Source organism: Engraulis encrasicolus, chromosome 6 (genome assembly GCF_034702125.1).
Source record: "Engraulis encrasicolus isolate BLACKSEA-1 chromosome 6, IST_EnEncr_1.0, whole genome shotgun sequence".
NCBI classification, from domain to species: Eukaryota; Metazoa; Chordata; class Actinopteri; order Clupeiformes; family Engraulidae; genus Engraulis; species Engraulis encrasicolus.
In genome coordinates this window covers 47,210,180-47,227,679 of record NC_085862.1, presented here as the reverse complement: position 1 = coordinate 47,227,679, position 17,500 = coordinate 47,210,180, and the positions used below count along the sequence as shown (strand labels likewise).

The 17,500-nt window shown below is 46.0% G+C and overlaps 2 protein-coding genes across 2 annotated transcripts in view; both read right to left on the bottom strand.

Annotated features, from left to right (window-relative positions):
- raver2 (ribonucleoprotein, PTB-binding 2) overlaps positions 1–3,989 on the bottom strand; it is a 135,181-nt gene extending 131,192 nt beyond the window's left edge. The window contains exon 1 of the mRNA XM_063200276.1: positions 3,648–3,989. Coding sequence (XP_063056346.1) covers positions 3,648–3,896 — 249 coding nt within the window. The 5' untranslated portion in view covers positions 3,897–3,989. The remainder of the gene's footprint in view (positions 1–3,647) is intronic.
- A 3,077-nt stretch (positions 3,990–7,066) lies between these two features.
- cachd1 (cache domain containing 1) overlaps positions 7,067–17,500 on the bottom strand; it is a 122,859-nt gene continuing 112,425 nt past the window's right edge. The window contains exons 25-27 of the mRNA XM_063201805.1: positions 17,153–17,230; positions 16,201–16,302; positions 7,067–10,279 (exon numbers count right to left, since the gene is read on the bottom strand). Of these exons, the coding sequence (XP_063057875.1) occupies positions 9,999–10,279; positions 16,201–16,302; positions 17,153–17,230 (461 nt within the window). The 3' untranslated portion in view covers positions 7,067–9,998. The remainder of the gene's footprint in view (positions 10,280–16,200; positions 16,303–17,152; positions 17,231–17,500) is intronic.

Sequence of the window (17,500 nt, the reverse complement as noted above, 5' to 3'; positions counted from 1 at the left end):
TGTTTTTTGTGGGTGCCATGCCACTATACTGGGGCTGGCTTTAATGACCCGTTATTGCTGGGGACAGTGATCACAGACAGACGGCGAGCCTCTCTTCCGCTCCCCCCACCCCCTGACTGAACAAACCGCCACAGAACTGGAGGGTGTTTAAACAAAGAATGCAAATAAACGTCTATTTTAAATACACACACGCAGAACATGTGTGTGTCTATGTATCCGTGTGCTTGTATGTGTGTGTGTGTGTGTGTGTGTGTGTGTGTGTGTGTGTGTGTGTGTGTGTGTGTGTGTGTGTGTGTGTGTGTGTGTGTGTGTGTGTGTGTGTGTGTGTGTGTGTGGATGAGAGAGAGACAGATAGTGAGTGAGTGAGTTGGTGTGTGTGGGTGTGTGTGTGTGTGTGTGTGTGTCGTGGGGGGGGGGGCGCGTGCATGCGTGCGTGCGTGCATGCGTTTCCTCTGTGTGTGAGAGTGTCTGACTGTGTGTATGTGTTTATGAAGGGGGGTGCTCACGGCTGTCCACTTTTAAAAGGTGGATTGTAACATCTGTCTCAGTCTGAGAAATAAACAGAAGGGGCCTAAGCAGGAAATGAGAGATACAGAGCACAGGGCAGCTGAAGAAGAAGAAGAAGAAGAAGAAGAAGAAGAAGAAGAAGAAGAAGAAGAAGAAGAAGAAGAAGATGAGACCCACATTGGATTGTGACTTAGCATCATTGTATCTGTAACATTTATGTCCATATGTACATATTATGAATTGCGGACATAAATAAAGTAGTCAAAATGTGTGTGTGTGTGTGTGTGTGTGTGTGTGTGTGTGTGTGTGTGTGTGTGTGTGTGTGTGTGTGTGTGTGTGTGTGTGTGTATACATATATGTTTACATATGTATATGTGTGCCATGTGACACGAGTCAGAGCCAATCAGAGACCGGCCGAGTAACCCCCCCCCCCCCAACCACACACACACAAACACCCCACGCCACCCCAAACAAATCCACCCTCACGCGGCACCAGCCAAACCCCCGACCTGTGACGAGCCTCACCTGTTTCAAAGCAGCTCTGAATAATTAAAGAGCTCAACTGATAGCAGCAGCCCTGTGGAACAGCACTGCTAGAGCAGAGCAGAAACGGACCAACGCAGAGGGAGTGAGAGGGTGAGAGTGAGAGTGAGAGTGAGAGAAAGACAAGGCAGAAGAGTGAGAGAAAGAAAAGGAAGAAGGGGTAGGAAAGGAAAGAAGAATCCAGCAAATGAAGACGGCAATTAGTGGCAAAGAGAGGAAGAGAGGAGAGGATGGGATTAAAGTAAGAAAGAAACTAGCAAAGACGTGAAAAAGAAGAAAGGAGAGAATGAAGGGAGGGAAGTAATGAAGGAAAGAAGACAGAGATAAATGGTTTCCTTGTAAAAAAGGGGGCTGAAATGTTTTTAAAGGAACGGTGGGAGCGTGGAGAAACATCTCTACTCCATGCTCACGCAGCCGTATGTCCAAGACAGAGAGAAGTAAACAAACAAAAGATAAATTTAAATGATGCAGCTATAATATAGAAATTGTCAACACAGAGGCACACAGTCCAGTGAATAACAGTGTTTGGACTGTACTTGCTGCCTTCCACTGTAACAGGTACAGTAAGGCGGACAGCAAGAGAGGTGGGGGAAGGAGGTTATGGTGAACCATAAGACACACTATGATGGGGGTTGGGGGGTGTGCTGGGGGGACACAGCCCCCGATGACATCTGTCCCCCACTGATGTGTTACCCGTTGGGTGCGCCGATCAGAGCCAAGGCCATGTTTCTGACACCATCTTCTCTCTCCTCTAGCGAGCGTAACTCAGCCGTTATGAGCTGCCAACATGGAGAGAGAGAGAGAGAGAGAGAGAGAGAGAGAGAGAGAGAGAGAGAGAGAGAGAGAGAGCGGCACTGGACCCCTGCCACTTGCTAAGAGAGAGCAGATGGGCAAGTCCGCCTCATTTTATATCACAGCATAGCGAGCAGCCCAGTCACATTTACCGAAATATATTCCTGCAGAAAAGAGTTGTTTTTCTTTTTGCCTTCTTCAAGAGATGGGACCATACTGTCTTGGGGAGAGACAGGCTGTCTAGGAACACCCCATAGAGGGAGATGGTGCATGCTCTGGAGGAGGGATTTTCTCTTTTTTTGGCCATTATGTCCCCAGCCTGTTTTGACAACAGCTATATTCTATGAAATGCCAATGACCTGGAATGGGAATGGGAGAGAGAGAGAGAGAGAGAGAGAGAGAGAGAGAGAGAGAGAGAGAGAGAGAGAGAGAGAGAGAGAGAGAGAGAGAGAGAGAGAGAGAGAGAGAGAGAGAGAGAGCGAGCGCTTTCCAATGAAACCTAACGAGACTATGCATTTTACTCATTGCTGTCTTCGTCTTGAAATATAGGGCTCAAGAAGGACTGCACAATATCTGCCATGGTTTCTTGCACTAACAATGTTGAAAACACAGTGCATATTTTCCAGGACAATGAATATGAAATTCAGTCTGATGTCTCTCTCTCCCGCGCGGCGTGCCTTGAACTTGCCCAGCGTTTTCGTGAGACAAGATATACTGTATGCCGGTAAATCAAGCTTGTGTTAACCCGTGCATGGCGTGAAACTGTCTTGACAAACGACATCATACATTCAAATTACAAGAAAAGACATCCGATCACTACTTAGTAAAGGTGAAATAATATAGGCTATAGGCGTATTAACAGGATCTAATGTCATGGAGTATGCTATCTTCCCGAAGTGTCAGGCAACACCCAGCGCTGGGGATGCACGGCCAGCCTTGATCCTCCGCGTGCACACACAACTCACAAGATAACAAGTAACCATGGTCGTATAACAGCTAGATTGCTGTGGGACTATGGTATAGCATTGCCGTCAAATAACCCACTAACTAACTCAAGCGAGTGGACGTAAGGAATTGGATATTGTGCGTAATTACGCTTCCACCCCATTTCGATTCCGTTCGCTGTCTTCCCCATAGTATCAAGTCCATCGCAACGGCTCGCAATGATGTGCAGGTAGAAGGAGCGAGGCATTAACACTGGTAAAAGTTAAAACCGTGTGATCTTGTAGATCTTGAGTCGTGTTCCTCTGCAACCCTACTCGCAGTTGGAAATATTACAGCCCAACGAACTATTACTCGAGTTATCGCTGTTCTAATAATAATCCGCACGGTATCGGTTACGATGAAGACACCAATCATTAACCTAGAACTAGTGTTTTAATACACGAGCGCAACTATATAGAGGATTACTGGGCTCCGTGATCCGGTTTCTTTATTCCACTAGTCCTTCGAGGGTAATATTAACGCTCAGCGAATGCGCGTATCCCACAGCGAAACTTTGCACAAGTAAATATAGATGTTTCTATGATGTGTTCTAAATCCACCTCGTTCTTTAACCGGTGAAATATTAAAGTAGATTAATAATAGTTTCATCAGTAGTTTAATGCGCAGTCGAACAGCCAAGTGCAGTAAAGTGTAAAGCGGACACCTGCGAGGTGGTGACGTTATGATGTTGCTATTAAATGTTTATGACAAACCATGACAGCGGAAAAAGTTTGTAACGGGAGGCAATATTTTCCTCAGTGATATGCAACCCTGGCAACTTTCACCTCAGTTGGCAGTGTTGAAATATCAAGTTCATTTACCTGGTTGGTTGTATCTTGTGGCAGGTTCTTGATGAGGATTTTTCTCCTGTTGCTCAGCTCCCGATTAGTTTTCTCCAGCCTTTTTTCAGTTTCCTCTGGGTCCAAATCGGGCATATCTCGAAGACTCGTCCCTTCAGCCGGCGTGTCTTCATCCTGACGGCTTTCGGGGCTATCCGACTCCAGGAAAGGTGAATTTTCCTGCATTATCGTATGTACGCTCGGCGGCTGGATGGAGGAAGCTGCCGCCATTTTGAAGGACTCGGTGGAGAATGAGAGGCTGAGCGGCGATATCGGTAGGTGGGCGTCTGTGTTTTTGTGGCTTCCATCGACAGCGGAGTTGACTGAAAGGTACCGTATACCCACATGCCTTGAAAGTATTTAGTGTGGTATTCCTGGCGACCCCCACCGTCGGAAAAAAGGAATAGTGAGTGACGATGGGACAGTGAGCCCATCACAGGTATTTATCGCCGTCCTGTGGATTCCCGCAAAGGTTACTTTAGAAAAAACATTTCTGTAAGCTTTTTTATATTTTCATATAGTGATGATGACCCACTACAACTAAAATACACAAATGAAACTGCGTCATGTATAGGCTACACCACCACATTCAGCCACATTTGGAATTAAGTAGGCTGTCATTGTATCCCCTGCCCCATGGACTCAATTAAACTTGACCATGCATTTTGCACAGCCTAAACTTTTCCACTGCAGCTGAAATTCATTTTATGAAGGCTGCAGTTTCTGGACGGGTGCGCGCGCATGGTGTCCGTGGTACAAAATGGAATGAATGACTTGCAGAGATGCCGTGCAGTGAAGACCGTCTCCCGTGGGAGTACCGGTGGCAGGCAGAACGCTTCCCTCAGACTGTGCGTTAAAATACCATCTTTGGCAAGCTCCAGAGGAAGCGCACTCATAATGCCTATGAATGAATGCTTCCAATTTCCCGAAACACTTGCTTTGCAACCCACTTAACCTACTTTTAGGCATTCCGACAGTGATGGTCGTGCCAGTACCAGGATGCACACACAGCTTTTGTTATTGAATTCCGTTTAGCAAGAAGAATGTGACTCCTTATGGTAAACTAAACGGCACACAGGTTTGAGAAGGGGGGTGAACACTTGTCGAGCAACTGATTGAAATTCCAATAAGAGCAATAGGCCTACCAGTGGGGCCTCAATGCAAACCACCATTAAACTAATTTCATCAGCGGGTCACTGATGTCAGAAATGCATCCGAGATCCCCCACATGCAGGCCTACATTGTACGGATGCAGGCCTACTGTATCTATTCTACTGCCTGCAATCCTACTATCCTTTGGAGCATATAAATAGCCATCCGTTTTACATATTAAACTGGGCTCTAGTGATGAGGAGCACAGTTGCTGAAAATAGCCTAGAGGGAATAGACGCCTAGTGCACCGCAGACAACAAACCGTATGTCAAAAACCTGAAGTATTCAACTGCAGCTCGATACAAAAAAAGAAAATGATAATTACAAAGGAAAGGCTACAGCAAAACGCTATCGCCAGCCACGGTGAGTGGGAGTGAAGAGAGAGAGAGCCGGGGAGATTTCAAACGCGCAAAAAAGCACGGCGTGGGTGGGCGGCCTAGTGGCAACGTGGAACAGCAGGCCGACGGAGAGCACCTGGGATGCATGCATTTACGTAAGGGGAGCGCGCAGAAGCCTTGAACCTTTCGCCTGCGTTCCGGTTGGTGAGGGGGTGAGTAGGCGTTCGAGAACAGTCATCGATGCGAGTCAAGATTGACAGATGATTGGGAAGCGAAAAGACATTCTTTCCTCAAGATGATACACTAAAGACGGGATGAATTTTCAGATGGAAATGCATTAATAGATATTTAATGTATAGGAAATTTGGATTATATAGGAGCAGCGTATGGGCCGTGGTCTGTGCGTTGTAGCTGACCCATTAGCTCATATGAACTGCCGGGGGGACTTGAACGCCACAGTACGTTTGCTCTAGTTCTGTGCCACGCTTGGCAGACGACGTCTGCACCCCCTCCCCAGCCACCCCCCTTGCCCCCAACACGATGCTGTGATGCTCTACTTTCCCGCAAGTCGTCATGACGCAGCTAGACACATCTCATCCTCACTCATCTTCCAGTTACTCTTTGAGGATATGGTGCTGATGCAAAAAAGTGTAGCACCCCTCCCAATACGCGCACGCACACACGCGCGCAGGCAGACAGACAGACAGACACAGACAGACAGACACACAGACAGACACACAGACACACACACACACACACACACACACACACACACACACACACACACACACACACACACACACACACACACACACACACACACACACAGGAATGTGAGGTATGGGCAAATGTTGAGGTATGGGCACATTGTTCATTAGGCATACAGAAAATGTGTTACACAAGGATATAAACGAGGGTAATACATTATGTACATAAAACAATATATGCTGTAAGAAGTTGGCGGTTGTTGTTCATGTGTAATGCTAAATAAAAGATAATGCTTTCAGGCTACACTGCACTCTACAGCTCCCCCAGTAACATACAGTAGTACACACGCACCCCGCTGATTCTCTCTCACGCCTGACCCAGCATGCTTCAATTGTGAAAGCAATCCTCCTGTATTTTCTGTAAAAAGTCATCCCCCCCGCCTTGACCTCATATGATTCATATTTTTTTGGTGGCAAAGCCATATTAATCCTATCTGGGTCAGATTGACATGGAGCCCGTCCATAACACAATAGAAAAGGCTTGATTGTTTGAACAATGGATTTGAAGGTTGTGTTTGTGGTCGGTCTGGTCGGGGCCCAGGAACATGTTGTTTAATAATCCTGGTCCTTTTAATCGGTCTATGAGGCAACAGGCCTGATCTTGCCCCTGCCCCTGCAGATCTCTCCTGGGCCCTGGCCATACACTTTAATTATGCAGGGGCCACACCAAACAATGCCACACTATCAGCCAGATGGATCTGCCATCGAAACCATGGGACACACAGTGGAGAGGGCCAGGGACAAAGGCAGCAGCACATGGTGTAGATTTCAAATTGCAGTCGCCAACGAAATTGGGATTGGGTGGGGTGAGGCAGCCTTTTCTCAGCTTGTTTGGTAAAGACATTTTGCAGTCTTGTGTTGAGTAGCACATTCATTGTTATTATATGAAATGGTTTTGATTGCAGTGGGACTTTTTTTGGTAGTTCACCCACACACTTTACAAATGGTTTGTTGTAATTCAGATGAATTGTGTTTACATACCTTGAATTAGCCAGAGCCTTGACCCAAATAAAATGCACATTTCTACCAGACTGTTAGATACTCTGCAGAACCTATCAAAATAGTATCAAGTCATAACATCGGTACGGAGGGGCTTTGTGGTGTGAGTTCAAATTCATTCACAATGACACAACTCAGCAACATGTCGAGAGTGGACCTTTTATCACATTCACTTTGCAATAAATCTCCATTTCATATCTTTACAATGTTATATAAGGGGAAATAAAAAAGGAATGATGTATACACATTTAACATTTCCTTCAGGTACAACACAATTCATAGGGTCAGTATACACAAGATTATGATTGTTCAAAAAACAACAGCTGGTAAATACTGGTACTGATCTCTCTGGAGGAAAGGGGGGAGGATTCGTTAAAAGTCTCTTTGAAAAATAAAACATCTGTAATCTCAGTGGTGGTTATGTAGGTTAGGTGTTGGCAGCAGCAACAGATGTGAACGGACACAAAATGCCTCTTTTCCACTGCCGGCTTTCTGGTAGCCCTACAGCTCGACAGCGTGACTCGGCCGCCACTTTTTGCTTTACGAATGAGCTGCCTCTTCGAAAAGGAAAAAGTGGCGGTCGAGTCGTGCTGTGTCGAGCTGTAGGCCTACAAGAAAAACAGCAGTGGAAAAGAGGTAAAAAAAATGTCTTCTGATCAGGAAGACATTTTGCAGAAAAAAGGGTCTTTAAATCTCCACCCTCAATCTGTTCACGAGACAGACATGGCTTTCACACAGACAGAAAGACGGACAGACCCCAGCCTTCATGAGGGCTCAATGTAGCATTATCAAGCACCCCCATCTAGGATGACAAGGAATACAATTCGAAAATGTCTATGTCTGCACACAAAATGTTTTGTCTTCCCACGAAAAAAGAACACATTTAAAATGATTGCTGGTCTCATTTGAAAAAAATAATAATACAAAAATAATAATAAAATGCACTTTCAAAACAAAATGCAAGGTTTGGGAAGTTTACAACACGTGTCATAGTAATCTGTTAGACTTTTAGATGTATATACACACATTCTGCAGTGATGTGATGAAAACTTTAAAAGGCCATACAAAGTATTCTTCCACACTTCTATGAACACTACTGCAAAGTGGTACAAGTGGAGCCAGAATCACTCTTGGATGAGTCGTGTGTGTGTGTGTGTGTGTGTGTGTGTGTGTGTGTGTGTGTGTGTGTGTGTGTGTGTGTGTGTGTGTGTGTGTGTGTGTGTGTGTGTGTGTGTGTGTGTGTGTGTGTGTGTGTGTGTTGTTGACAGTGAGAGAAAACAGGCTTTTCCGCCCATCATCTATCTAATTATAATTTCAAAATAAGCGTGTGGTGTCACTCAGTAGAGCTGAAGCTTCATCTCTGTGGCTGTGTACATCTGAATATGACCACTCTCGTCCACACCCATTTGAAAATATTGCCACTGGCTTTTCTTTACACATCACCCTCATTTGCCCTGCGCATACAGTACACACACTCTCACAGCACAGTCACACATTCTAACAAATGCTTGGTTTGTGTGACATACACACACGCACTCACGCAAAAACACACACATAGATGTACACAAACACACATTAACAGGCACCTGTGCACGCACGCACGCACAAACACACACACACACACACACAACAAACACACACGCACACACACACGCACACACACGCGTGCACGCAAACACACACCCACACACACACACACACAGGCGGGTAATGCAGACAGATTACAGAGGCGGCTTATTGGCAGGCGATGGCAGCCATAAGTCTTATTGGTATTAGTCCCTCGGTCAGAGCTTACAAGTCGAGTGACCTCATACACAGAAAAGGCCTCAGCAGTGAGCTGGAGTCCATGATGTCTCCCTAATTTTCTCCTCCAAAGGCAAATGACAACAACCCCAATGTTTATTAGACCGGGCATCATCGTCAGGCGTCGGTTCAGGACGACAACAACTTGCAAACAGCTTGTATGCGCCCATGCACACAGACGGGTGGGCGGCAAAGGCCTTTGGAATATCCTTTCATCTCTTTGTACACGGTACCTTGGGCCAAGTTCATTTGCACAAGACTGAGGTTTCGCTCCCTTGTCCGATTTTTTGAAAAACATTGATCACAGTGGAAGTGGCAAATCAACAAGGAGAGCACAGTGTTTGTTGTGTGTGTGTGTGTGTGTGTGTGTGTGTGTGTGTGTGTGTGTGTGTGTGTGTGTGTGTGTGTGTGTGTGTGTGTGTGTGTGTGTGTGTGTGTGTGTGTGTGTGTGTGTGTGTCCGTTCATCGTCTTTTCCGATGCCCACGGGGTGGGTGAGCTTTTGTCCAACTACGCAAGCAGGAACAGCAGCCTGCAGTCTTGTTGGGGTCTTTTAGGTGACACTCTTTCCGGTCTTTGCGGAGTGTCCCCAGGAGTTTGTGTGTGTCCATTATCCTCTGAAAAGGACACTCGCACTTCAGTTCAGTTAAATAAATAGTAGAAAAATAATCCTCTGATCTTCTAATTTTTTTGTTGTCCATTAGTCCTTTAAAAAAAATCTCAGACACTTTACGTATACAATTTGTTTTGCTTTTTGTACAAGTCCGCAGCCGGCCACCATACCACTAAAACAACAACAACAACAATCCTCGGGTCGTGATTCGTCTTAGTCCAACACCTGCCTCCCCTGCTCGGGAATAAAGACACAGGAGGGGCACTGTCAGAGCCGATGACGGCTTTCTCCAGGTCCAGGACAAAATCATCCAAAAGTCTCTCAATACATACGATATAGTGGGCACCTGATCTGGGCCCCCGCTCTCCCCAGACAACAGACCCATTTTGCTCCCACTTGTCAGCAGGACTGGGCACTGCTGATGGAGTGAGGCAAGGAAAGGGAAGGCGAGGGAGACAGTTATGTCTCCTGCCCTGCCTTGCTCGCTCGTCCACCTCAAGTTGTCCGTCGAATCATCAATCTCCATGCTGTCTAGTTTGATGGATGTTCAGATGAGAGGGCAGGGGCTGAGGCTGTCTTTCATAGTTGTGTGTGTTTGTGTGTGTGTGTGTGTTAGTTTGGGGTTAAAAGTCAAGTGTGAGTGTGTGTAAAACTGACTCTGGATCAGCACTCGGCATCCACGCTGTGCACAGTGACGGCAGCCTGCAGGTGGTGCGTGTGCGTGTGTGTGTGCGTGAGCTGGTGGTGGTGGTGGTGCGACGTGGAGGAGGAGGACGGCGGGTAGCGGTAGGGGTGGAACTTGTGGCTGAGCAGCGCGGCCGTCTGCGGCGGCGTGTCCAGCTCCAGGTCGTCGTCGTGGTTGCCCACGTCCACGCCGGCCGAAAGCGGGTCGTTGTTGCAGGGCGGGTTCTCGCTGTCCTCCTGAGGACTCATGGTGCTGTAACCTGAAGGGGACAACACAGACAGTTAGTTACATTACACTTGCCCGACACTTTTTTTTATCCAAAGTGAATTATAGATACAGTGGTCTTGAACCTACAACACTGTGATCTAAATACCAAGGCCCTAACCCATTGTCCATTATTACATGATATAACATTACATGTAGCTGATGGGTTTATCCAGAAAACATCTCACTGTCCTCCGAAGGACTTATGGTGTTGTAGTATGTGGAGGACAGCACCCATGACATTACATTATTTTACACTAAGGTGACGCAATGAGGCGTTTATCCAAAATGACTCATCACAGACTATGGTGCTACAGCCTTCGGAGGACACCACAGGCATTAAATGACATTTAGCCGCCCGACACGTTAATCCAAAATGACTTTTTGCTGTCCTCCTAAAGAGTCATGGTGCTGTAGCCTGTAGAGGACAATGCATACATTAGATTACATTTAACTTGTGTGTTTATCCAAAATGACTTCACTGTCCTCCTCGAGACAGCTGTAGGCTGCACAGAACAACACAGACAGACATACAGTGCCCTCCATAATTATTGGCACCCCTGGTTGAGATGTGTTAAAAGCCTTAAAGTAAATTCAGTGTTTATTGCAGAAGAATACTGTCACACTGAAAATTGTAGGAAAATGTAGCCTTCAACTCAAATGAATTGTAAGAAAATAAAAAAATCCCTGACTAAAAAATAATTATTTTTCATTAAATCACCTGTTCCACAATTATTGGCACCCTTAACAATTCCCAGGAAATAAATATAATTGAAGCATTTCTGTCATTTCTACAGTAGTTTACAAAGTTTACCAGAGTATGTAGGAACATTTAATTAGTAATTCATCACTTCCTGTTTCCCTGGGGTATAAATATGACGTGACACCGAGGCCATTTCTCTTATCCACTCTTAAACATGGGAAAGACAAAGGAACACAGCATACAAGTGAGGCAGATGTGCGTCGACCTTCACAGGTCAGGCAGAGGCTACAAGAAGATTGCCACTCAACTGCAGCTGCCCATATCCACTGTGAGAGGAATAATTAAGAAGTTCAAAACAACTGGAACAGTGGTAAACAAGCCTGGACGAGGACCCAAGTTTATTTTGCCACCACGCACAGTGAGGAAGATGGTAAGAGAAATCAAAAGATCTCCAAAGCTCACTGTTACAGAATTACAACAAATGGTAGCATCCTGGGGTCACAAAGTCTCCAAATCAACCATCAGGCGCTGTCTACACGCCAACAAGCTGTTTGGGAGGCATGCACAGAGAAAACCTTTCCTCACTCACAATCATAAACGCAAGCGTCTGGAGTTCGCCAAGCGGTATTGGGGCTTCAACTGGGACCGTGTGCTTTGGTCAGATGAGACCAAGATTGAGCTTTTTGGCAACAAACACTCTAAGTGGGTCTGGCGTACCACGAAAGATGCGCATGCTGAAAAGCACCTCATACCCACTGTGAAGTATGGGGGTGGGTCAGTGATGCTGTGGGGCTGTTTCGCTTCCAAAGGCCCTGGGAACCTTGTTAGGGTGCATGACATCATGAATACTTTGAAATACCAGGACATTTTAAATCAAAATCTGTTGCCCTCTGCCCGAAAGCTGAAGCTGGGTCGTCACTGGGTCTTTCAGCAAGACAATGACCCTAAACATATGGCCAAATCTACACAGAAATAGTTCACCAGACACAAAATCAAGCTCCTCCCATGGCCATCTCAGTCCCCTGACCTCAGCCCCATTGAGAACCTGTGGGGTGAGCTGAAGAGGAGAGTACAGAGGAGAGGACCCAGGTCTCTGGATGTTTTAGAGAGATTCTGCAAAGAGGAATGGCTGAAGATCCCTCTTTCTGTCTTTTCCCATCTTGTGAAACATTATAGGAGAAGATTAGGTGCTGTTTTGTTGGCAAAAGGGGGTTGTACAAAATATTAACACCAGGGGTGCTAATAATTGTGACACACATTATTTGATGTCAAATAATTATTTCTTTATGTGGGATTTTTTCCCCACTGAATAAATGCACTTGTATTGAAGGTTGGATTTTTCTCTTTTTTTCCATTAAGGTCCCATATTATTTAAAAAAAATAATAATAATAATTGGAAGCTAAAAAACACATCTCAACCAGGGGTGCCAATAATTATGGAGGGCACTGTAGATGTAGGGTCTTCAAACACACACATGCACGCACAGACGCACGGACACACGCACAAGCTACTCCCTTGTAAAGTTAATCTGAACAACATCATTAGCTAAATAGAATGTTACAGAGTACACAAAAAGCTAGAGTACATTTTCCTAGCTTCCCACACTTTCCCTTTCTCTTTACATTTTTACATCGCTCAATCCGATCTCAATTCCTGTATCCACCTGTCTAAGCCAGTCTTACTGACACACACACACACACACACACACACACACACACACACACACACACACACACACACACACACACACACACACACACACACACACACACACACACACACACACACACACACACACACACACACACACACACACACACACACACACACACACGTCTCCAGGAAGGCTGTCTCTCTCCACCGCTGTCTCCGCTCTCCTCCGTGCCTGTGCAGCCCCATCAGCGTAATTAGAGCTCGTTTAGGGAAAACATCTCCCCCGCTCAAACTTTATTACAATCCTCATTACTTTAATCTTCCTTCAAATCACATTTCTTTTCCTACCGATCACCTCGGCAAAAACCCACAGGAGGAGAAGAAATGTTCTCCTGTCTCCAAGAACTGTGTCTGTACAGAAAAAAACACCCACACACTTATTCACTCACACTCGCTACACACACATGCACGTGTGCGCGCGCACACACACACACACACACACACACACACACACACACACACACAAATACTAACGCCCGCGCACACACACACACAAATCCTAACACACATGCATGCCGTGCTCAAGCTTGCACGCACGCACGCACGCGCACACACACACACACACACACACACACACACACACACACACTAACACACACATACACGCTGTGCTCACGCACGCACGCACGCACGCACGCATGCACACACCACACACATGCACACACACACAGCACCAGGCAGGCACTGGAGGACTGTTTTGCTGCTCTGAAACCTTCACTCCCCTGGCAGTGGAATCTCCACATTTGATACTTGAAAAAGCACAAGATCGACACCCTTGAGCCAACACATTCCATTGCATAAAACAGGATTTTTTTTCTGCTCCAGTGAGAATCAGGCCATGAATTCACTCTGCCTTCTCAGGGCAACTGTGAGCGAGAGAGTCTTCGAAATCTGACCTTCACACTCCACACAAAATTACACATCACTTGTGAAGACAGCTCTAAATAAATGACATGGGTAAGACATAAGATTCTGGTGAATTACACACTTTGATAGGTGTATCTGCCAGCAGGTGGGCTATTTCAAGAGGTACAATTCCAAACACGCTGTTCAATGGGATGTCTCATTAAAATGTTGTCTGTGCTGACCATTTGACCTCTTTATTTTTCACCGAATCCTGTATCTATGCAGGTATAGTCATATAGTCATATGTTCTACCAAGTGTCCAACATGATATTGGTGAGTATGTTAACATGCTCTGCTCTGTGTGATGTGCTAAGTTACTAACTAGCTACTTATCGTTATCTACCATCAAATGGCCTTGATATAAGGATGACGTTGAAAATAGTAGCAAAAGCACCAAGTGAATGGTAAAAGCCATGCCTGAAAAACAGGGTGTGGAACTTATTGTGGTATTGAACATAATTGCGTAGATCAGTGTTTCGCAACCCTTTGTCTCTCACATACCCTCTAAGCATTTTTGTCCTACCCTGAGTGCCCCCTCTATATCTCTTCTCTAGGGACCATCATTGGAAATTAGCCATACAGTAGGCTATAAATAAATGCTATGATGCAATTCTGTTGTATAGCCTTCATGATGTGTATCCGTCCCTACCAAAGAAACCAAACTGAATCCCAATGTGATCATGCTCCATACATTTTTCCCCCACAAAGCCCCTGCAGTGTGCTCACATATCCCTATTGGTACTCGTGCCCCTGGTTGGGAAACACTAGTGTAGCTCATCATACTTGATTCAATCTTAATTTCCATAATGTTATTCACTGACACTGACACATAAAAGGACAACAAGAGCTCCTGAAATTCACCCAGGGCCAGTATAGCTGGCGACGCCGGACAACACACCTAAGAAGATGACTGTCTGATTCTGTTCGAGCACTCGCATCCATCAGACCGGCATAAGGCCTGCCCTGCGGCAAATGACGACTGTAAATATCCCACACAAGCACAAGGCATCAGTAGCCTTTACTGGAAGAGGTAGGCAGGCGAGCAGGCAAAGCAAGCAGGCCAGAGCAGTGGGTTCATTTCAAGCCTGCAGGCCATCGATGCTCTCTCCGCTTCGCAACTTCTGAGTGCTGGAGTGTTGGAGGAGTGAGTCAGAACGCTGCGCACTAGCCACTGTTGGCGCTCCCCTCCACATACACACATGCGCACGCACACATGCGCACGCACACACATGCACGCACGCAGGCACACAAACGCACACACACGCAAACACACATTGATTTCTTGAAAGCGGTCCCATGAGTTGGATGAGTGAGTAACATCAGTGGGAGGAACCTTTGACAGTGCCCACCAAAAATGAAAATGCATACACATGCACGCGCGCGCACTCACACACACTTTTTTCTTTCCATTTTTCTAGCTTTGATAGATGTTCTCTCTCATCCCCCGTTACCCCAACGCAGTCCACTGTTCTTTCAGTACTCATAGCCATCTAGCCATCCATCCATCCATCCATCCATCCATCCATCCATCCAACTATTATCTTTTACTTTTTGCTGTTTTCCATGCCTCTCCTTTTTCCACCCCTCTCCAGAGCTGGCCAGTGTATATTTTTTTTATTTTATTTCCACTGTCAGTTCCTGTAAATGTGTTCCAGAGCACCTCTCTGCCCACTGGGGAGAATGCAGAGGGAGGAGGAAGGAGGCAGACCTTCAACCTCCAGAGCTTTGGCACAGGCCCCATATATGGAGGAGATACTGCTTGCTTCCTTTATCGTTGCTTCTTCTATCACTCCTTCCCCTGAGATTGTATATTTTGAAAAAAAAACCTATTTTTAACACTTTGAACTTGGATCCAAGTTTGAAGATGTACGCGGTATCAGTGGTGAGGCAAATGATGAGCTTCTATATTAGCTTTGCGATGGAGGCTTCTGTAGGACATTCTGGAATGAAGTGTTTATTATCTCAGCTCTCAACAACAGTGCCGTATAGTTAGCACACACTGCTCTAAAAATACTGGAAACCAGGGGGTGCTGCACTGACAGCCTACACCTGAACCATTTATGGGCAAAGTAACCTACCCATGGGGACAGAGGTTCAAATCTGGCCCGAGTCCGTTCTCATTCCTACCCCACATCTCTCTCTTCCACTCATTTCCTGTGTTCATCTCCACTGTCCTGTCAATAACGGAAAAAATGCCCCCAAAACTATGCTCATAAGTACTGGAAAGTCAAACGGAAAAAAAATATTGAGTATTTTCCTTGCTTGGAGGAGCACTCCACGAGCTTGCATTTAGGTAAGTCTACCTCTCGTTTCCTCTCTTTCGCTCTGCTTTCTTTGCTCTTAGGGGGTTTAATGCAGCTTGAGCGGAACAGAAAGTTCATTCTGACACAATCAGGGCTTTGTTCACACACGGCCTACTTTCCCTGCACCCCCACCCCATCCCCCCAATCCCTAAATGTGATCTTCCATGTGGAAGTGTCTCCCCCCTTTGGTTCTGTTACACTCACTGTACATGACAGACCAGTGAGCACAAACACAGGCAGACAGACAGACAGACAGACAGACAGACAGACAGACAGACACAGTCTCTTACCATGGTCACTCTCGGTCCCCGAGCGTCCCCAGTATCTCCTCCGCCTCTCTGGGCTGTGTGTGTGCCTCTCGATGACTGCCGCGATGAAGCGTGTGTTGCTGACTGCAGGCCAAATGAAAAACAGCAGCGGTGAGTTGGTGGTGAGTTAGAGGGGCTTTAGGGAACAACACACTCCTGCCACTTACAGTAACCAGCAGCGACCACTCAGCCACTGACAAGACAAGAACACAGCTTGGCTATCAAGGGCAGGCCTTATGCCGTTTCATGTGGTACTGTGGTACAAAACATGCACCTGCATGCAATATACTGCAGATTTACATAGTGACATCAATATACAGCTAAGGATGTTAAGAGTCTTACGACATGCAATTCACAGAATTCCTTGAATCATGTCTTCAGTGCAAGATGTGACCAAGTGGTGTGGGACAGGACTTTCACTTTCCATTTCCTCAAACTTGTTAGTTATTTTTGTGGACTCAGTCTCCTCTCTCATCTCTTTCTCCTTCTCCATGTGGCTAGTGCACTTATGCATTTTAAAAAGTGCTAGGCCTGTCTGTTAAATGTATGGTTGTGCTTCTGTTAAATGTATGGTTGTGTCTTGTGAGTGCATCTCTGGTTCTGCTAAGTGGTAACCAACTGCATATTGACATTGAGTTGGGCCTGTCAACTGAAACGGACAACAATCTTCACCATACAGCAAAGTTCATGACAAGCCCAATGTGATATTTGTGTAATACTTTGAAATATAATACTTGTCAAATCAAATCAACTATACATTTCAGGAGAGTGCATTTTTATTTCATGCCACCCTCCCATGGACATTCCAAAATTACACGAAATACCAGATGTAGTTTCCATATCACCACTCTAAAAGCCACGGCACAGCTCAGATGTGAGAAGTTAAGTGTTTTAACACAGAAAAAATGTGAAGTAATAACAACACGGCTCTTACTTATGCCTCGATCTTCATGGCTGTCATCGTCCCTCTCATCCCTCTCGTTGTCCAGGTTTGACATCCTCACAGACATCTCTACACACGCACACGTTCACACACAGAGAAAAGGTTGCAATGACACATTCAGAAAGACATCTCTACACGCACAAACACACGAACACATCCCCACACGCACGCACGCACGCATGCACGCACGCACACAGTGAGGCGGGGTCCTTCCGAGCTGGTTGCCGGGGGCTGCATTAGTCATTGCCGGCAGCAACTCTGATCATCTGACAGCTCCGCATTTCAGCTGCTCTTTCATGCTGCCGTTATTCAGATATGGAAATGAGGGTGAGGGTCTGT